The sequence below is a fragment of the Pavona decussata genome, unplaced genomic scaffold (assembly GCF_977016875.1).
Source record: "Pavona decussata unplaced genomic scaffold, jaPavDecu1.1 SCAFFOLD_124, whole genome shotgun sequence".
Classification (NCBI taxonomy): Eukaryota; Metazoa; Cnidaria; class Anthozoa; order Scleractinia; family Agariciidae; genus Pavona; species Pavona decussata.
Genome location: NW_028145538.1, coordinates 647,095 through 669,631, shown reverse-complemented (window position 1 = coordinate 669,631; position 22,537 = coordinate 647,095). Strand labels below are relative to the sequence as shown.

General features: G+C 39.1%; 1 protein-coding gene and 1 long non-coding RNA gene across 2 annotated transcripts; one reads left to right on the top strand and one right to left on the bottom strand.

The window, feature by feature from the left end:
- The first annotated feature begins 849 nt into the window (after positions 1-849).
- LOC146469339 (uncharacterized) lies at positions 850-21,561 on the top strand. Its single transcript, XR_014867231.1, has 4 exons — positions 850-1,035; positions 7,593-7,985; positions 8,431-9,144; positions 19,819-21,561. It is a non-coding gene; the product is annotated as an uncharacterized LOC146469339 (long non-coding RNA).
- Positions 3,917-14,417, bottom strand: LOC146469340 (monocarboxylate transporter 10-like). The gene is made up of 4 exons (XM_085123388.1): positions 13,767-14,417; positions 8,527-9,113; positions 7,590-7,959; positions 3,917-6,805 (listed from the first exon to the last, which is right to left on the bottom strand). The coding sequence occupies exons 1-4, from the start codon at positions 13,957-13,959 to the stop codon at positions 6,162-6,164; spliced, it is 1,794 nt and encodes a 597-aa protein (XP_084979514.1). The 5' UTR covers positions 13,960-14,417; the 3' UTR covers positions 3,917-6,161.
- Positions 21,562-22,537: the final 976 nt, after the last annotated feature.

The window sequence follows — 22,537 nt, the reverse complement described above, 5'->3', positions numbered from 1 at the left end:
GCTAGATCACGCGCCAGTGCCCTCCATGAGCGCCAGCCACTTGTTTAATTTGTGATTTAAGTAATTACGTCATAATTTATGTTCTAATTGCGCCAAATCTGAGTTCATAATTTAGAGGTAAGTAACTTTTACAGCTGCATGACGTCATATTGGGCTCTGCACGTTAAACAGTTGACGTGGTCATGGTAATTTCGGCTAAGAAACAACTGGAAACTCTCGAAAGTGTCTGTCTGGAGTTTAGTCTCAATGAAAACACATCTACACTAAACAGCAGTGCGCGCATTTTTAAATCTTAGATTTGACTTTCACCGGAAACGCGACCATGGCTCGACTTTGGCGCCAACGTCAGTTTGTTTGGTTTGGTGGCCAAACGATGAAATAGTTATGCATCAATGTTAAGCTGTTAGAACGGGGGGAGGGGGGAGGGCAAGGCCAGGAATAGGCGGCGAATGAGAAATTTTGATCATTTTAGTGGACTTTGTAACAAAATTTCAGTGACGGACTCATCTAACCATCCACTGACGTCCTGAGATGGTTTGAAAAAAGTAGTAGTAGTAGTAGTAGTAGTAGTAGTAGAAGTAACAGTAGTAGTAGTAAAGCTTTATTGACGATATCACTTCATTAAAATGCTCATCCAGTGAGCCGTTTACATATGTTTACAATGCACTAACTGTGAAAATGGAGTCACGCGTTTAGCTGCGACCGATTCTCTTCCTCTTTTTCTTCCTCTTCCTCTTTCTACACCTGTGTTCTTAAATATAAATGATGTAAAACTGTTTCAAGTCTTTCAACTTGCACAACTTTTTCCCGCCATCTTGAATTATTTAAATCCCGGCAGGCCCTGGGGATGAGGATGTGGCAAAAAATGGCGGCAACGTGTTTACAAGTGTTCGTCTTCTTTGGTGATTTTACGGTAGAGATGCTCAGGGATAGCAAATCAAATTTAGAACAAAGACTTGTGTCAACGGAAGGCCGAAAAGTCGAAGTCGTTCTGTTGTTAATTTAATGGATGTGAAGTTCTCTTTGGAAAGTAAGGTCAGTGAAGTAAGTCTTATTCAATTCAAGATTTAAACATTTGATAACATTCAACTCTATTAAGCCTCAGTACTTAATCTTAGGCAGTTTACACGAAGCTTATTTTTATAAGGTTATAAATTTCGTCTCTCATGTTCAGTGGTAAGCTTTAGGTAGCTATTGTCGTTTACTGGATGCACAACTGCACTTAGGCTATGCTCATTAAGTACACTTTGTCAGCTGGTCTTAGCTGTATTTTGTTTATTAAGCTTATCAAGCTTGTCTTCATAGTGGACGTTATAAGAAATAGTTCTGCTACACCCAGACATATAAAAGATTACTTTCAATTTGTAAGACACAACCAGATATAATAAAGTTTAAGATTTGATCTCTGGCTAAACGTTTTAACATTGCTGTAAAGCATTTTTTTGGTTCAACAAAGTTATTATTGCACTGGAAAAAATGTTGTTATAATGCAAAAATGACTTCATCAAGTGGTGTGACCGGCGCACATGATTAGAGTCTAGAATCCAGCCTGAAATTCGCAGAATTTTAGAGATGAAAAAGCAACAGTCCTGAATGATATTGTTGGTTTTCCATGACGTCACCAAATTCTAGAATTCAAAACTGAGGGGCCTACAAAATTTTTACCTTCATTCAAGGAAAGATTACCTAAAAATATATCTGTTCACAATTTCTTAGCTCGATGTCGTACTTCCTTTTGAAAATAGAATAGTTTCAATGTCCAAGTCTCCACCGTGCTTGACATCAGGAGGACGGCCGTGACAGAGCTTTTTCGTATCTTAAAAATGACTCTTCGGGTGATTTTCAGCATTCTAAACAATTCAAGTTTGAGGAGAAATATTAATCTAAACATTCGAAAATTCACAAGGGCAAACAAACCTCTTTTCTGGCAAAAGTGAACTCCAGATGTTTTTTCCTATTTCCGGCCGCCATGTTTGTGCCCCTCAGAGGGACACAAACATGGCGTCTCCATACTAAGCTCTATAAATTTATGTGGAACATTTTGTCGAATAACTCAAGTACGGAATGCCGCACAGACCTGACACTTGGACAGATGCCTTATTTATTTTTCCTCTATACTATGTCAATTTCTTGACTTCATTCATGGAATGGTTTCGATTTTTTTTTGCAATGGCGTTACGGTGAAAACCAAGAATATTTACTGAATTAACTGCAAAACATTGAAATAAATCAGCCCACTAAAACCTCCTTGTCCACGTCACCAAGTAATTTTATAGATGACCAATGTGTTACCAGAGTTGTATATTGCTGATATAGAACCAATAAAAAGCCACTATTACAAATTTAATCTCCAGGTCAACTGGAAAAAAGTAAAAGATTTAATTAAATTTTGAAATAGGACTGTCTGCCATGCATTCTCTGCAGCGGAACTTTAAATGTTCATCAGCGATTCATTTATTTTTCATTTGGTCAGAGGGGCTCGTCCCATGATCATACAAAGGGACATTCACAAGCACAGTTTCAAGGGACAAGTTCCGGGGAGTTGTCCCATAAATTTGTGGGACTAGGCGCAGAGACTGTTCCTGTGACTAGATATAATCCATTGTACAGCAAGTGACAAGCTGTTGACAGAATCTTACCATCTTGAACATCTCTGCTAATGTTTTGCAGGTACCGGTAGTAACAATAATTATCCTCTCTGAGAGAGGGACTTTTCAGGAATAATGATGAAACCATGAGAATCAAATATTGCAAATGAAAATAACAGATTAAGAATCCAACTAGCAGGAGGCAAACCAGTTGGCTATTTACTGCATTCGTGGTCGAGGGTTTTGCTAGGGGACCATGAAACAAATCCATCTTGCGAGTGATCACAGATAGGACTTGAACCTACATGTAGGACCACCAGATTGCAAGTCCACGCTACTGACCACTTGGCCACCCTGCCTCCAGCTGGAGTCGCACGGTGACAGTTATTGTTATATTATGAAAGATTTCAAGTTTGGGCTCAATGGATTGTGTTCATTTTTTTTTCATCATACCTGGGGCGCTATCCATTTAGGCAAAATTTTCAGATGAAATTTTCAAATGAAAAGGCTTTTTTTTCTGTCTGGGTAAAGTACTGTGTTTTCAGTTCCAAATTTCCAACCTCTTTGTTAGTTAAAAAAAAAAGGTGATGGCCCAATGATGGTGCAAGAATACAACAAAATGGACATTTTCTGCAAATGGAATGGTAATTTCTACTCCATCCAGTTGGAACGGGAAAACATACATCTAGGTAGTCTTTTTGTTCTGGTAAATTTCCAATAATATTGATCTGCAAGTGCTGTTTGCATTTTAACTGGTTGAACAGAAAATTTAGTCTAAAATCAAAGTTATGGAAGTTATGGTTAATTTTGGCTTGGCTGACCAAGACTGTTTGTTATACCTGGGACTTCTTTGTACAGGAGTTGTTCACAGTAGAGCAATATAACCTTTTGACAACTCAAGAACTGTCATTCTCTCAAACAGTTTTGCACCTCCCCAACAGTTTAACAGAATTCTACTGTATACAACAAAAATGTGGGGGGTATGAGTGGGGTGAGCCTTTAACCTTGGGTGTGCACAATAGAAGGTTCTTTACTCCACTCATAGATAAATTTGAACCTCAATTTAATGAACCTCTACATATTAAAGCCCTTGGTAAACTGAATAATATTCTCCAGTCCGGCCTTCTAAAATGTATGGAACAGAATCTGATAATTTATAACGATCCCTCAATATAACGAACCGATTTACCCAGTCCCTTGGCACTTCGTTAAATCACAGTTCCATTGTAGATAGAGGTTTGCATCTTACTCCTGTGTATCATCCCTTCCACTCAGTGTTCTCTCATTATTATTATCGGTATACCATGTATTCAGAGCACACCAAAACCTTTGTTCAATTTTGCAACTCTAAAACGAGTTGCATTTATTTTTTTCAGTAAAGCAACTCTAAAATGAGTTGAGATTACAAAAGAGTTCTAATGAATTTGCCACACTACAAAACACTCAGTTGTGAATTAATTTTTTAAAATAACTCAAAATGAAAACTTAAAAGACTTTTACACCCAAAGTGGGCTTTCTAAACAGCAACGCAACATGCGCAGACTTGAACAATACATTTATAACAACGGCTTTAAAACAAACAGGACACTTACATCTTTTTTTTAGTGATAAGTGTATTAAAACAAATCTTTGACATGTTTCCTACCCTAATACCGCCTTTATTCAAGGGAATATTATGCTATTTGTTAAAAGGTAGCCAAATACGTTAATTTTGCTGTTTATCCCAACACTCTGACACCTTTTTAATTACAATAATTTTACTGTGGCCTTTGGATGGTAAAAATATTTTCTTTCCCAGTAAAAGATTGAAATTTTGGGCATCAGGGTCTGGTACCATGTCAACATCAACGACAACAATAAACAAATAATTTACCCCAATAAACAACAACAACAACGACAAAAACTGTTTAGAATGAACTCTTAACTACGCATATCCCATCCGAGAAATCACTCATACAGTAAAATTACCTAAAAAGCCTAACCCATAGCTTCCCATCTAGGATAAAATATATATTATTGCAACTGTAACGTGGTACAAATAATCTTAAAATATTGAAACCAGTGGTCACTATAAATACTTTTCTCCAAAGGAAGTGTGACCTTTGAAGGTTTGTTTTAAACTTCAAGATAACACAACTGATAGTTATGTCTTGTTAAGGAACTAACATGGTTCATTAATTTCATAATAAGTGAATTTGTTGAATATCTTTGAATCAAAAATCACAATTTTTGGTTTTCTTATCTCTTCCAACTACATAGAATTAAATAAATTTTACCCAACATGGAATGTTAAGTTAGCAAATCATGCTATTTTTTCAGGCTGTAACATGGAATGTTTTCACTTCATAAAAGGAATGATGATTTGTCTGAAAATGACACTTTTGGACATTTTGAAAAATGGCACATTGGAAAGCACTTTAACTCCTGTGAACAAAATCTTTTTGTTCTCACTAAACTGCGGCAAAAAGCAGGTCACCCCGTGTGTTAAAGCTATTTCTTGTCAACAAATCAATATGCCAACGGTAATGGAAAAGAAACTTTCTCATTTTTTTAATCGCCTAGATAAATAATCAAGTGGGTTTTTTTGTTGTTTCAGCCATATGTAAAATAACAACAATATTTTTGGGCTTCAGAAGCTTTTGCCTTGCTTCCAGTAATTTGGAATTGTTGCAATTTATTTACTTATTTTCTGATCATGGCATAAACAAAAACAGCCACATAGTTTAAAATCCAATTTTTTTCCCTTGAAATTACTGCATGTCTTCACTGAAAGTGTGCATGTTGAAGTAAACTCCCTGCTTTAATGCAAAGTGTCATTGTTTAGTGCAAAACCATGCTATGCAAGATACTTGCAATTTTGAGTACTACACTAAACTTGCCTAAATGACATCACTCTGTATCATGATAATAAGAAAAAGAGCTCTTCTTTGTTGAGAAACAAAACTCTTGTTTTTTTCTACTGTTGATATGGTTTTATTAACCATAAAATTTGAAATGTAATCCCTGGGCTTATATTCTTTCGAAGGACTATTTTTGGGGGGGAGGGGAGCTTATTTTTTTGTATAGGCCTCTCATCTTGAGGTAGAAGTGAGGGGCTTTTTCTTGGAGGGAATTTGCATCTCCAACTTGGCTAGGTTTGAAACACTTCACAGCTAACAGTTTAAAAGAGCTACAGATGTAACCCTAAGAGTTCATATTATAATAATATTTGGAATTTTATGGTAATGTAGTATTTAATCAAAATTTCTTATATCCTCTTGTACTTGACAATAACATTATTTCAATGTTGCATTGCAAGCACCGTTTGTCTATAACCCTCTCATTCCTAGAATCTAATTTTCAATCAGAAGGTTTTGTGTTTTTGAGTAGGCCAAACCTCAACCATGGGACCATTTTAGTGAAGAGCAATAAGCATCACTGTCCTATGGTGCTGCTCGTCTTATAATATTTTGCAATTGCATCAGTTTTGAAGGTTTTTCAGTTTTCTATGGAGTGAGAGGGTCAAGTTACTCTGAAACTCCACCTCATACAAGGCACATTGTCTGTAAGTGACGGTCATGTTCTACTCTTGTATTATACGACTGTTTCCTTTCCCACAACAACAACTTTTTCAACGGGAAGTGGAGGCGGCTGTTGAGGGTTGTTGGCAATGTGCTGAGGAATGCATGCAATGCTTCCACATTCGCTTGCTGCAATTTCCTTTGGCATGTCCATGTATCTTCTTACAAGTGAAAACACAGAACTGCTTAACTCGCCTCTGAGTTGAAGCAGCCTGCTTCTTCTAACATTAATGGTGTCCACCGACACCAGACATGTCTCTCTTACTGATGAAACGCTGTTTGTGCTTAGTCCAAGAGTGTTTCTGTGGTTGTTCACACTAAGAGTGGACAGGTGATGGCCTGCGTTGCTTCCAATGCTGTAAAAAGATGCTGGTCTACCATCGTCTTCTGGCTCTTCAATGATTACATCTGGCAGCGCAGGGTAATGGCCGCCAAGCATTTGCTTTTCCTTTTCAACAATGGCTCTCTTCTCATCAAAGTATGTTGGTTTTTCATCAAAGCCGCTTTCGTCTGCAAGCATCACCCTGCATTTCTTGTCCTCTTCTCTTTCAGGCATGAGGAACGGGATTCCAAACATCATGCAAGCTGCTGCAGTTGGTACGGCACCAGAAATATAAAAAGCTATTTGATATGAGTTAAAGGCTTCGTAGATTTTACCTGAAAAGAAGGGCATTAATGCTATTAGAATTCATTGTGTCTTGGAAGTGACACTTTCATTATGATCACGTAGGATCGAAGCTCTAGGATACTGATTCTAGCAGTCTGCAAGATGCATACCACACATGACATTTAACCTAGTAAATAACCTTAGCATATGCAACAAATCTGCCTGTTACTTTTTTGCTAGGCCAAAATCAGTACCAATTAATCAACATCATTGATACTGGGGGTTTCCTTAAAAATATCAGTACTCACAATACTTTTCAATACTGCAACAAAAAGTTGCATGTAATATATATTTTATGCTGTGTTTGTGGGAAGCCTTTCTTCAAAGAAGTGTACAATCCTGGCTATTATTCATTTTGGTTTTCATAAATCCATAGTTTTCTTGTTTATGCATGCACAGTTTACACTTCACTCAAGCAACACTTGTGCAAACTATCACAGCCCAGATGCTTCATCATTCTAGACTGGTTTGTTACCTGGGTACAGTTACATGGAGTGACGATGTCAAAACAAAAATCAAGAATGATGATGTCTCAATATTGATACAGTAGATATTGAAGAAAATGCCAAATATCGGTAATAATATTGGAAAAACTGTACCAACTCACACATGGTTGAAGGCCTTGGGGGAAGTCATTTTTTCTATGAGCCAGGCTTGTAATGTTAATTCCTATGTCCAGTATCCATTTTTTTTTAGCTTTCATGCTAGTGACTGTTCCAAATTCATTTTAATCCTTTTTGGACCAAAGATTAAAACGTTTTTGTTTCTACTCACCAGCAATGACAGGACCGATTGTAAGAGGCACAGACTTCAGAGCAAACAGAACACCAACACCATGTGCCATCTTGTCTCGTCCAACAATGTCACCAGTGAGAACAGGAGCCAGGAGAACGTAGCATCCTTCAAAGAAGCCAAACGTGGTGGAGTAGATGACGAGACCAGGGTATGAAGTCAGAACAGGACAAAGGGTGTTACTGATGCCAATCATTAGAAAAGAGATTTGGTATAGATAAAGCCTGTTGACTCTTGGGTGGTCAGCCATCCTGCCAAAGATGAGACGTCCAAGGGTGGATCCAACTGACATGATTCCAATGAGAAGAGTGGCTTTGAATGGGTCAATGCCCTCTTCAATGGCAAGGCTCACCTAGAGAAGAGATGGTTTGTGAAATGGTAAGGTTATTGTGCCAAATTGAAGCTTAAATGTTATTCAAATGATGGAGTTTGAGCAGTGCATGTACTTTCCTGTGGTACTGTTTTATGATACTGTACAATGTGTTTCTCACTGGTGAGCTGAGCCCGTGGGTGAAGTTCTGACAATGCAAAGTGTGATCATTCAAGTGACAGCTACTGAGCAACACTTTCCTGTGACGCTGTGTTATCATGCTGGTTAAGTTGGTTTCAACATCTGAGTCTGTGGATGAAATCCTTAAATGTGATCATTCAAATGGAAACTACTGAGTAGTACTTTCATACGCTACTGGTTTTTACTGTACATGTACAAGGTAGTTCTAACTTTCGAGGCTGTCAGTGAGATGTGTAATAATACTGTGACCTTAAATAAAAGCTCACGAGCAACACTACTGCTCTGACATGCTTCTTTTTTTGTTATTTGTAGGACAGTTCTGTCTTTCGAGTCTGTGGATAAAAACTCATTGACTTAAACAGTGGAAGCAGGTCATCTGCAAAGCACGAACTTTGAAAATCAACTCACCAAGTGGACAAAGGGCACAAAGTAGCCAAGCATCCAAAGGGCTAGTGAAGCACACCATAAGATGTAGGCTTTGTTCTGGAACAGTTCTTTGAAACTCTTCAGAAAAGCCAGCTTTGATTTCTTCTCAACTCCAGTAAGTGCCTTGGGTGGATTGAGGAAGCCGGTGTTAATTGGTCGGTACACAATAGAACAGAGTACGACACAGGAGAGCATGCCTGCTGAGATTCTCATTGTGTTTCTCATACCAAAGTGTTCAATTAACTTCTGCAAGACGGGTCCCATGCACATGGTTCCCACTCCACTGCCTGAGGAGGTGATCCCATTGGCTAAGGAGAGCCGCTTTGAAAAATACTGCCCGAGAATGACGACAGATGGAAAGTAACACATGCTGGCCCCGACTCCGAACAAGAAGCCGTAGGTCAAGTCCATTAGGTATATGTTTGTTGATATGGAGCCAAGAAGGCACCCACCGGCTGCTATGGAGCACCCGATCATTGTGGTTGCTCGGCAGCCCAGCTTTTGACACAGGCTTGTAGCTAGAGGGCCAAGCAAGAACATCATGCCGTACGTGATGGACCCCACCCAGGCTGTGAAGAGAAAATCATAACATTTGTTCTGGTTAGTAATCACTTCATTGATACATACAATGTACATGTGGTACTGGTGTTCAACCTGCAAATTCTCCTTCCAGGTTCTGGGATTTTTTCTTGGCATTTAGTGAATTAATGAGAGCTTATGCATTTAACACTGAACAGAAATATCAAATGGACACTCGGAGAATTAAATCTTGAAAATCAATGCATTGACTAGATTCAATAATTGGCTCTAACTCGTGAACTTGTTGATGAAATCCTTGAACGGAACCATTCGAAAGAAATCTATTGAGCAATACTTTTCTATGGTGCTGTTTATTATGCTGTACAAGGTGGCTCTAACTTTTGAGGCTGTGGATGAAATCCTCGAGTGTGACCATTCAAATGAAAGCTACTGAGCAGTACTTTCCTGTATGATGTACAAGGTGGCTCTATCTTTCGAGTCGGTTGATGAAATTTCAAAAGTGTTGACATGCTTTTTGATGGAAAGATTAAGGCAGATTATGCTCTTTGAATTCTGATACATGTAGCAGGCTACATAATTCCATTTGGAATGAGAGACCTCCAAAATACGGGTTAATGTAGAAAGAATGCTAGTGAGTGCATACTTGTAATTTGTTTTTTCGTATTTATATAATCGTTCAAATTTTTATCAGGACTCATGGCAACAAACAAAAGAATGTTTTGTTTTCACTGATTTCAGGTATTTGATAACATCTATAGTCAGATCGCTTGGTAAAACTGTGTATAGAACAGTTTGGAAATCTTTCAAATTATCTCTTGTGCTTGGCTTCACTCTCAACTGTTTAGACACAACGCGCTTGTTTATACAACAGGGGAAAATTGTTTACTAAAAAACCAGTGAAACCACCATGAATTTGTGTAAAAGAGAAAAATGTCGACCGGTGCGTGATGTCAAGCCATTTGAAACGCATTAAATTTTAACGCTTCGTGGTATTAAAACTTGCTACTCGTGCGGTCGGGCCTTGCAAAGGAGAAAAACAATGCCATTATCAGACAGGACAAGTCGAATTAAAAAGATAAGGCTTTTGTTTTGTTACAATCAAGACAAAACTGAGAAGTGTTATCAATAAACAACGCTGTGAGAAAGAGAAAGAGTTGTTTAGCCTGTTGAGTCAAGTTTCGATCATATTTTTATCTCTCTGATAAAACCACTTACAATTACAGATTGGTTTTCAACAAAAACACTGCCCGGGTACACGTACGAAGCATAGCAAGCGGTTTTTGCGGGCACCCTAGCCACGTATTTGACCCACAAATTGGCTTGACCACCCAAACATGCGATCCTTATGAAGGACGCAGGTAGCGAATCACGAAAAGCTAAGGGAAAAATTCTATTGTAGAATACCTTTAAAAATCGAAGGTTCTCATTCGAACGCGAAACGCGAGCGTCTTATTTCTCGTGCGTGTAGTACGCGCTTCGCGTTCATCGCGCGTTGTGGCAAAAACACGCAAAATCACGCGTCCTACACGCAGAGATAAATCGCGGTTTATGGCGTCGCTTCACCGCTATGAAATAGGAAACTAAAGAATCCTAAAAAAGCTTTTCTGCGAGGAACCTACTTTTGATCAATAAAATGCTGTTCAAAGTGAAAATTCAACGTTAGCTTGGATGGATGCTGAATCACGTTTATCCCCACCCACAGTCTCTATAGTATCAAGTTATCCGATTGTGGATAATTAGCGTAGGATAAAGTGTGGCCGAAAAAAAATTCACACAGTTATTAGAAATATAGCCGGCGAATGGATTGCATTTTTAGGAAAGTGTACATTCTTGGGAAGCCTTCAAAGGAGTAACTAAAAATTTTCCAAGATTTCGCGAAGACATTTCTACATGAGAGGTACATGTACTCTTGTGAAATTTCTGTTGAACTTCTCTAAGATCGATCATCTTTTACCAAAAGTGTTCTTTGCGTGCAGAATTTTTGGACTTGAGCAAAATTTATTAATTTTTCCAAAAGGAATACTGGACGGAAAGCGAATTAAAATATTAAAATGTACACGAGGTACATTCCTCTTGTGCTACGAGGGATCACTTTTCATAAAGGGTGTTGTTTGGCTGCAGTGTTCATGATCCCAGGCTGAAAGGTACGGGACAGAAGTTCAAAATGCGAATTGAAGAATTATTCAGTGGTGATTTAGTTCAAAACCTGCCTGCCGATAGGTCGTTTGGTGTGGGTTGTAGTCTTTGGGAGACCAAGGCGCAAAAATTTCTTTCCTTCTTAGACAAATTTTGCGGTGCTTTAAATCAGGAAAATTGTGCAATGATATTAAATCGCAAATCTGGCGAAGTATTCCGAGTGTATTTTTGTAGGTGAAAAGGAAATGCTCACTTCCATCCCTCTTCCGATGTTGAAACACAAGGCTCAACTACAGTGGTAAACTAAACTGTATTGTTTTTACAAACCCTATATCAACAAACAAGGAAAGTATTTAATACTTAATTCGCTCGCGTTGTTTTATGTTTTAATCTTTTTCGTGCGCATTTTCAAGTTTCTGGTTTATGTATCCAACCGCGATATTTTGCGTCATGAAAATTGCGAAAGAGAGCATTAAAGAACGGCTTCGTAAATATTGTGTTTTAAAACGGAAACTGTTCCCTGTGAGGTCTCTTGCCGAAGATCCGAGCCAAGAAAATTGGTTTTAATCAGGCTGGTTGAGGAAATTTTGAGTGGTGTATAAAATGTAATTAGGATCGTGTAGATCGGTGGTAACGATTTATATTGGAGTTTGACGAACGCGTGTAATGAAAATGTAAAAGTAGCGTACAATACTAAAAAAAGTGCACCGCACTAAAGGACTGCTTAGTAGCTTTCATTTGAATGGGCACGCTTTTGATTTCATGCACAAACTCAAAAATTAGAACCACATTGTGCAACATGATAGACAGTACCACAGGAAAGTACAGTACTGCTCAGTAGCTTTCAGTTTGGCCACACGTTGTAATTTCATCCGCACACTCGGAAATTAGAACCACCTCGTACATCATAATTAACAGTACCACAGAAAAGAACTGCAAAAGTGCTTTATGGTCGCACTCTAGCATTTCATCCTCAGAGTCGAAAATAATGGCCATGCCTCACAAGTCAAGTTTGGCTATAGGACAAATCAAAATTTCTTATGTGGGTTTTAACACGATATCACTGATGTATTTTTAGAAGAAATGCGACACTAAATTAACCGATTATTTTCATATTTTATTACAAAGAATCTATTTAACTAAATCATTTAAGCTTCCAGTTCTTAGCAGATTTTCTAGCAGTTTACTTTAAAATCCGATGTTGAACTCTTATTAAAAGGGGGGATAAACTATACAATTTTCGCGTTTTGTTTTAAGTGGAGGAATCGTCCTTTAAATCTGTCGTTTTGTTCTGATCTTCATGCACAAGAAACTTGTCTTCAAAGTGCCTACCTACTACCTTCGGCCGGTTTTGTGATTAAAAATTCGTGCGAAAGCAATTATGTCGTCGCCGAATCATCACGGACGTCTAAACCTTCTTCTAGAACTTGAAACAAAACAAGTTTTGCTCGCTTTTAACGAAGTTTAGAAAAGATAAGGACGAGTTCAAGAAGTATTTGCCCAACTAAAAGTAAAACAATAGTTCAGCGCTGGTGTTGTTTATATCTTGTAATGACATAACCTTTTGAATGCAAATCAGCTCAGTTAAGCTCACCACAATGGTAATATTTACAATAGTTTTTTTGTTTTCTGGCAACAGAATGCAAACAGAATGTCAAGGAGATAAGAAAGCGACTTTAAAAGACCCAAACCAGCGATTTTTCGCCACGATATTCAAAGACAGATTAAGAAAATGTGGGCGTTTATGGAGGACTTGTCCTTTCGGTAATGGAAAACCCCTAAAATTCATGGAGCTTTAATCGAGGCATTTCTATTGGCTGGAAATCAAGAAAAACAGGTTTTTGACGACACTTTGACATATTTCCTGTCACATGTGACAATGGGAAGCGAGCTGGATCGGAAAAAAATTTTTAGCACACCGAGCTCCTGCTCAAGTGAAATCGAAATTATTTCCGAGAACGAAACTGTTTAGTTCTTGAATTAACATGTTCCTGTTACATATCTTTAAGCGAGTAGCGCAAATCACATATAGCGGTGGCTTATTTTCAGAGTTTTATCTTAAATCATACGCAATAAATTTCGTGTTCAAATCGCAGCGAGAAAAAAATTATGCACCTCCTACAAAGTTAAGATCTCCTTTCCGTTCTAGACCGCGAGTTAAGGAAAGGCGACGATTGTAGTTGCATTGATCGTAAAAACAGATGAGATGAACGTTTTCTTGAGGCTAAAGAAACAAATTTCGCCGCATCAGAGCCGGCGAAGCGCTGAGCTAGGAGATTTAATACTTCGGCCACTTGAGCTTGCCGCACGACGGGCGAGCGTTTGCAACATAACGCGCAAACACTGACCGAAAAATAATGATGTGGCGGTTGTTATTCTTGAACCGAAACTTATAAATTGCACAGGCTTAAGTTCGCTACGAACAATTGACGTTTAACGAAAGATATTAAAAATACAACACAATACAAGCTCTGAACTCATTTGCATGTTGTTTTTGTGTTAAACGACAGGAGATAATGAGGCTAGAAAAAAAAATTGCGCCCTACCTGCTTCGGCTTTTCCTACTTTGAACTCTGTAAGCAGCTCCACGTAGATCACCCCGAAGTTGTTCATCGTTCCGAGCACGATGAATTGCGTGGTGAATGTAGCCATGCAAACAAACCAGCCCCATCCTCCATCGGGGAATGGAACAAGCACTTCGGGCTTTTCTTCCATGGTTTTTTTCTTGCAACAAACCATTGTGGCGTAAAATTAATTTTTCAAGCTTGCGATGTGATGGCCTCTAATTAGTGTAGTTATTTCTGCAGTGTTCTCTCTTGCACCGCGGGGCTGACCCGTTTCGTCCTTGCCTGTAGATGTTACCTTGACCCGAGGTTGGAATCGAGTGACAAAATCGCGAACAGAACGATTCTGCTCAAAACCGGGTTCTTTATTTAGATGGATGACGTTTGTTATCAAAGCGTCATTTCCTGCCGCTGATTGGTCAATCCCACATGTTTACCGCAAACCAGCGGCGCTGATTACTTACATCTTCTCCTAACTGTACGAAATTAACGAAACACGAGTGAATTATCAGCTGTCACAGCGTGACAAAGCTCTCATGTGACGGTTGATTTACATTACAAAACTGTTTGCACTTCTTCATTTGCTCTGCAGTTGTTTTCCATGGCAAATTTTTTTTAACGAGCTGTAAAACAGTTTCTCGAGGGTTAGAGTTGCAAAATTAATCAAAACCGCCAGTAACTGTTCGATATCGGGTTCGCGTTTCCGGCACGTGTCCTAAACATGCTATGCCGACCTTTGGCCTCCTTGCTCATCAGCTGAAGCAAGGTAGATGGCCTCATTATTTTTTGTGGTAAAGGAGGCTTTTGTGTTGAGGAAATTGTTTACGATTTATGCAAATGTGTAACGTTCTTATAATTACATGGAGCATAACAGTATTGCTGTGCTGTTCAATTTAAATTTGACGTTCTCTCAACGAAACGCCACAGGATAGCGGTGTTCAAATCCATTTTTTGGTCGATCTGTCATCGTCAGAGCTTTTCTGCCTTCAGGGTGCAGGATCAGGGAATAGCCGGCTTTTCACATGCATCTCACAAAAAAATCAGCTTAAATAATGTCACGTATTTGAAAAAAAACCCGTCACCTCTTCTTTTTGGAAAACGCTATTTGTGTCTCTTCTCCGCAGATTATCGCCTAGTACAAACAGCTACTTGAACCTTGCTGTCCTCCAGCTCGAGATTACGTGCTTGTTGAATAGACTGAGCAGAAGTAAAAACAACACGGGGCCATGAGCATAATGATACAGTTGACTCCCTATAACTTGAACCTTATAAGGGAAATCGAAAAAGGTTCCTGAAGTTATCGGGAGTTCGAGTTATCGTGGGTAAAATTGTATAGAAAATGACCTGAAGGGAGAGGAAAATTGCTTCGGGTTAGCGAAGGTTCGAGTTATCGGGAGTCGACTGTATTGTCAAAATAACAGGGACCACAGAATCTGTACTGAGTTTTGTTATAGCCGGTCTAGAGGCTGAAAGAAGGACGAAAGCGGAAGTTGTTTTTTTTTTTTTGGCAGGTTTGAACCAGCACGTGGACAGCAACAGAAAAAGAAAGGTCTAAAAAAAAATCTCGATCGTTCGATCCTTAAACAAACATTCATGTAGTCTTGTGATCTGTGCATGTGTGTGACACTCAAAAATCTACGCCTCTCAATCCTCGCCGCCCACTCATTGTATTTTTCTTGTTTAAGTTCCGCCCGGATTTCGAGTACTTTTCTCATGGGCACGAAATGTACGAAAAAGTTTAATTTTTTTTTGTTTAGTTTGAAGATCAAAACACGATGTGAACACAAGAGATACAGTTAAAAAATTGTTTTCATCCCGATTGACCTTGGTAGCCGACCGGTGAATCTCTCGTCCATGACCGTATGCCCTCGGGCGTCACGCGTTTTACGTTCTAGAATTAAATTTCTGGTTATGCTGGTTTTCCTGAAAACGTTACCACTTGCTGTAAAATTCACAGCTTTTTTCGTGTGTTGTTTTCCCAGTTTGTTCTGTACTCATGGTGGCTAATCCCTTGGGAGATGACGTTTTGTTTTTCAAGACCTGCCAGGGGTCTTCTTTGTTCCTCAAGGGTAGGAAAACTTAAAGGCGCTTTTATTACAGACTGAGAGGGGAAGGGACAAAAAAGAGTACCTCTTCTTGTTTCGTTCACTACAGAACGTTCATTTCGATCTTGAAAAAATGTATCTTTTTATACAGTTGAAGTCACACTGTCAGTCCCCTCCATTATCTGCCTTTGTCATCAGACGACTTTACGTCATCATGCCGCTCCCAACTCACGCTGTGAGCATGCAGTGTACAGTGTCCTGCACAGTAAATCCGAGGGCTAGGGGGGTTCCCATCTGATAAGCTATAAATGGACGATCTGTACAGCACCATTGGGTATGGTTTTGAGCCATTTTGGTCTGGTCGAAATTGGTCATCGATTTTGTCACTTTGGCAAGAAACTAAATTACTCCTGCATGGGCGGTTTGGCCTTCTGGTTTGAAATTAGGTATGGCCTGGGTATGGTTGATCTCTTTCATTTTCGAACGAAATAGAGAAAGGGGCAAAATATACCAAATCACATTGTGAAACGCGATTTGCCACCTCAGATACATAAACTTTTTCTTTGAGGTCTCAAAACGAGTATAGATTTTAGTGGGCAGGCCTGAAAACAGCTGATGAAAAATAGCGCATTTTGTCTGAAATACGCAGTGTTTGGAAAACCGACAGTGGTACACCATCACGAAAAATCCGAGTAGCATCCCCCTCCCCTTTTCCCGAGAAATATGGTACCAACATAAACAACAGCAACAGCTTTATTTCAGAATTCCCATCTATCTGATCTATGCATGTTGATACCGGATACAGATAAACTGAACAACAGGGAAAGGGTGATGTGCAGATTCGGGTCTTGTTGGTCTGATGTAGGGTATTGCTATTGATTTTGAGCAGTTTGTTTTGGACACTGGAAAAAAGCGGAAAGATTCTTGAGGAAATTCGCGGGCGTTGTTTCCTCGCCGACTTGATACTCAGGCTACCCTCCACCCTGCTTCAGGCACACAAGCCATAGTTGTAACACAGGGAGCCCACACAAACCGTGTGACTGGTGACTGTTTACAAAATTTAAAGGATTTGTATGGAAATATTATAAGGTTCGTATTATAGCCAAATGTTAGGGAAAATATTTATCTGAAAAGTCACAATAAATGTAAACTTACCTCAATCGTTGTGCTTTGTCGTTCTTTTGCCAGAAAACGGCGAATTTAGGCGATTTTGAAGGTTTTGCTTTCGTCGTTTATAACGCTCAGGTAAACGACGAAAGCAAAACCTTCAAAATCGCCTAAATTCGCCGTTTTCTGGCAAAAGAACGACAAAGCACAACGATTGAGGTAAGTTTACATTTATTGTGACTTTTCAGATAAATATTTTCCCTAACATTTGGCTATAATACGAACCTTATAATATTTCCATACAAATCCTTTAAATTTTGTAAACAGTCACCAGTCACACGGTTTGTGTGGGCTCCCTGTGGTTGTAAAAAGTGTGACCACTCGGTGTGACCGTTATAATGAGACCTCTTTCGAGGTAGTTTCCTTCGCTGCTTTATATTCGTTATTAAAAGAACAATTTGTTGTAGTCAACGCTTAACGGTTTAAAAGACGGTTTCACCCTATTTGTCATTCGCACGTTGCTTTGGCACGTGCGAAAAAACATCGAGTATTGTGAAATTCGTGCACACGACCACAGCGTGAGTTTGGGGCGCCTGGGCATGCTGCGCTGACGTGCATAGAACATTCGATCGAGATCGTTCTACTGATGGTGCCACATCTAGTCATTGACTTACAGTGTCAATGAACTCTACCTGGTGTTGTGTAGAGATTTTGTACCAGATTTAAGCTGTTCTAAGCATATAGCCTGAGTATCCAGGGCTTTCCCCTCCCAATCTACTGCATTTACAGTCCTTTACCAAGGTCCCAAAATCTGGAGATCTCTCCCAATACTGAATTACTTCTTCATCTAGTTGCAGTTTTTATCGCCGGGCCCGACGATATCAATCAATGAAAATCAATCATTGATTGCAATCAATATAATCAATAATAATCAATAATAATTAATTGATTGATATTGATTGGTTCAACCAATCAATAGAAATCGAAACTCACTCACCGACACGTCTTAATGTTATTGATTTTTATTGATTTTTATAGATAATCAATAATTGGTTATGCAACGGTATCTGAGTAAAACCTGACCTGACCAAGCCGCATTTACGCAGTTTACTATTTACAATTTACCATTTATTAATGACAGCCGAGGTGGCGTCTCTTATAAGCCTGGTGGTTTCTTGAATGATTTCCTTCTTTTTTTTTTATCAAGGCAAATAGATGATGATGATGAAGCTATAGCTTAGGCTCTTACACCCTCCGTTCTGTACTCTTATCTCCGCTATCCACCCTCCCTTAGCGATCCTAACTAGAAAGATATTCGTGAGCATCAGATGGTCAGAGAACAGCTTAATTGGAAGTCTACATTACGGTTCAAATCTCATTTCCCAATCTTAGGCCAATCTTCCCTGCAGTATCAGGAACATTTGATGGTACCTGTCGCAACTGCAGTCATTATTTGCTGAAACACTACATAAACACCCCGATCCCCCTGCTCCAATGTTGCGTTGCGTTCACAGCGTTTCTTTCACACTCGCTCGTTGAAATTCAACATTGAAGGGGAAGAGATTTAATTTTGGCATTGTTCGGAGTGAAAGCTGTACTACAACAACAACAACAACAACAACAACAACAACAATTTATTTGGTATTCCCGGCCTACATGAGTATATGGTATTACCTATAATAAAATACTATCGTGATCTCAGCCTAAATTCAAACGCAGTTGCCCTGGCTTTGGTAGTCAAGTGTGGGAGGCTCCATATTCAGTTCATATTAAGGATCTGCCTGGTTGGTGGTGTTGGTGGTTCAGAGGCTGCATGGTCTTATTATTTTTCGCAAATTAAGCTTGAAAAGTTCTAAGATGTTCTTAAGTTATATCTGTTACAGTATTTCAATAAATCTATGCGGACGTGACGAAGACACCTATTACTGATTTGGGTTAATTGGACAATATAGACTGAATTTTTACATGTATGATTTTATCCGTATTTATTCTGTTCATTTTAAATACATTTGGTCAGAATAAAAATGTTCTTAACTGACTCTCAGCCCGGTTAATGTTCTTAGTATGTTCTTAAATTTTCGTTAATCTCAGTCTTAACGTTCTTATAAAAAAGGTTCTTATAGCAAAAGAAGTGTATAGAGAGTTCGTTGTACCAGATTATAGCTGTGCGTATACATACACGAGGGGCCAATAATGTAAGCCGACCCTACACTCTTTTCTGTACTCTGCCGATGAAAGGCCTGTAATCGAGCACGACTTTTGAAGTGCTGAAAGGTGCATTGCGGATAAAATTATTTCGGCTCGGCTTGTATAAACTGAAACTGTGACCTTTGATTATCATGGAATGTTGCTGTAACATTTCATTCTGTGTTTGAAATCTTAAGTGTAGCCTGCATTGGTATGAAAGCCTATGGAAGCAGTACATTAGTTGTGGTATTGTTTATTATGCCGTGAATTAAAAGTGGTCAATCCTTTGTGTTGGTGGATGGCACTGTGACACTCTTGTTGAAGCTATTGATCTTTTCATATTATTGATAATTCGCAGAACCAATGTTGTGCTTCGGTTTCTTTTTTGGACTTTACAGTTAGAATGATATAACCGAGGTGGTCAAATCAACGGGTTTTTTAGTTTTTTAGTTTTTACCGAAATTTCTACGTAGTAGAACAGAAATTAGGCATTTAAGAAAAACTACGACATTTTTTACTTTTGAAGGAAACTGACATGTTTCGAATACACCTTATCCATCGTCAGTTCAAGGATCTTCCGCAAATCTGAATGTTTACTTTAGTACTGTATAGTTTTGGTTAAGAAAATGACTAGGTTTTTTTGTGACATGGTGAAGGTCCACGTAAATAAACGTTTGTTGTTATTGTTGTTCTAGGCTTGAAGCTCGAGAGGAAGTTCCTCATAATCCAGGAAGCATTAAACGCTGTACTGTTGTCATCGGTACACGTTTCGCTGTATCAGGCAGTGACCGGCGCATGTACGCCTATTCGTGATTTTGTCTTGTTGGCAAATCTTCAGAGGACGCTCTTCCCATTTCCGTGTAAACAAGATTAACGCTTCCCTGGTCTCTGTCGAAGAAAAAAAAAGTAAAATTCTCACGTAGTTCCGGAGTTGTACGTAGGAATTCGAAGTTTTAGGTCAGCGCGGGGCTCATAGAGAACCAGGAGCCAAGTTTTCTGGGAAAACAATACACAACTGTTAAAAAATTGTCATCTTTCACTAACTAGTGCTTTGAGGCGGTTCATGTCAGGAACGTCAAGGTAAAGGTCAAACTGACCGGAAATTTTCCGCGTACAACGAGTCGCTGTAAAAAATGAAGTATTTTACAGGCACAATTACGTTTTCATGCTCGATTCAAAGAGAAATTGTACTGATTCAAAAGTCTAGTGCTATATTTCGATTCTTTAGGGGATTATCATCGGTCTCATCGGCTGGAAGTGTTCGCTAAAAATATAACCCACAAAGCACATCTTATTAAGGTATAAAGTTATTTGAATAAAAACAGTTCTCGACTTGTTTTCAAAATTGATGTTAATGACTGGTTTTGATGTAAAAGGTCTCTTTGAATAATAAAGAATTCCAATGTAGATCGCCGAGCGGTATGTAGGTGTTGGATGTGACTGATTCAAGACAAACTGAATCATTATCGTTAGACTCAGGGAGGTCTTTGCGTTGTTCAAAAAGAGATCAAGGTTTTAGGCTGAACAAGCGGCTCTTTATGTGTTGAATGAAGAGGTGGCATTCCTGAGGGCGTTTGTAGATAGATCATAGAACGAGCACCGTCAGTGTTCAGCTGTTCTTTCAATCAGGGTAAGTTACGTTTTGCCGAAGTATGTTTGTAACAAGCGTTGCATCCAGGGCAAGTTGAATATTACCGGAAAACACTCTTAGTCTTTTGAATAACTGAAAGTATCACTAAAACTGTGTGACTATACTCGGATGGGGAGAGTTGAAACGTGAGCCTTAAGGCTACTAAGTAAAACCCGTTCTTGTTGGATTCAGCGCTGCTCCTTCGCTGAACTCTATCCCTCTGTCTGGCCGATATCTTTGTGTGTGCAACTGGACAAGGAAAGGAGTTACAACTGTCTACAGGCAATTCTCTCAAAGTAGACTCTACAAAAGACCTACTGTAGAGCTGGTCCTTGTCCAGCGGAATAGAGCTAGTACCCAATGGTTTGTTCAACTATAATGGACTACACGGGGAGGCTCTGTTCGAAAGGGGCTGGAGGTGCTTTTGGATACTCTCGAAGAAGCATTGAGGGTTGAGTGCCCTTTGGACTTTCGCTCAGAATGCTCTGGATGCCACCCAGAGCTCCAAACATTATATGATGGAATCCTTGTGTTACGGGACAGTTTTCAGTAGAAATAGATTTCACTCAGTTTAGGAAATATCGGAGCCTTTTTAACTCCGTCAAGTAAAACACATAGGTGTTGAACACCTGCTGTTCTTTCGAATAAGAAATGAACTTCAGTTTGTAAAGGCGCGAAAAGTAATTTCTTTAGAATTTCCTCCATTTGTTAAGCTTACGCAAATGAAATTGAGTTGTCGAAATACTATTGGCTACGGGTCTTATATGACAAATGTTCTTCAGTAAAAGCTTTTGAGTTCTGTCTGTAAGAGAATGAGTCAAGATCAACAACAGGTTGGCGTACTACTCCTTGAAGTCCTTGACTGATAAGCCCTGGAGTTTAAATTTAGATTTCAAGGGCGCTTGAAAAGCCCTTGAAAAGAAGAATTTTTACTGAAAGTGCTTGAAAATGATGAAAACTCCTTGACTTTTGTTCGGATGGAAAATAATGTAGTATTGTATCAAAGCAATTCAGGGATTGAACGCAGATTTCAAGATAGGGAACAGATTATATCCGGGGGAGCTTTTTTAAAGTTGCTATTGACCAAGGAAAACATTTCGAAACACAGTGCAAAACAAAGTAAACTTGCTCTTAGTACTCCTTGAAAACTCAATTTTTAATGCTTGAATACTCCTTGATTTTATTTGTGTCCAAAAACCAGCACGGAATATGTACAAACGCTATCTTCCTTGAAGAGGATCTGGTCCACTTGATGTAAAAAAGATCTCGGAAGGAAGCAGGGCAAATTCCCCAAAAGCCCCTAATACACTTGAGTGTAGCACATACCGATAGGAGACGCTAGGCACTTGTAATGAATATACACCCTCATGTGCAATGCTCCTTCGAGCGATAAAAGTATCATAGCAGCTTGTTTGTTGTACGAGAGGGGAAAAACGACAGGAGGAGGAGGCTCTAGGGTGGGGGAAGAAATACGACGAGATAAAAGAAAATTGAGAATGATGTATTCTTCAGTAAGTGAGTGCTCCTATCAGGAGTCGAACCTAAGACCTTCCCATTATAAGTTCCGATGCTCTACCATGCACTGAGCTACAGGAGACTCGTGGGAGCTAAGACTAGGTTCATGGGACAAACATCCTGCATACTGCTAGGATTGGAATGTCACGTGTGGCATATGCGCGATGGTATAAATGTGATAGGATATTTTTCAGCTTTTTTTTTTTTTTTTCCGAATATGCATGTGTCACTTACTGAATAATACATCATTCTCATTTATTCACCAGGCT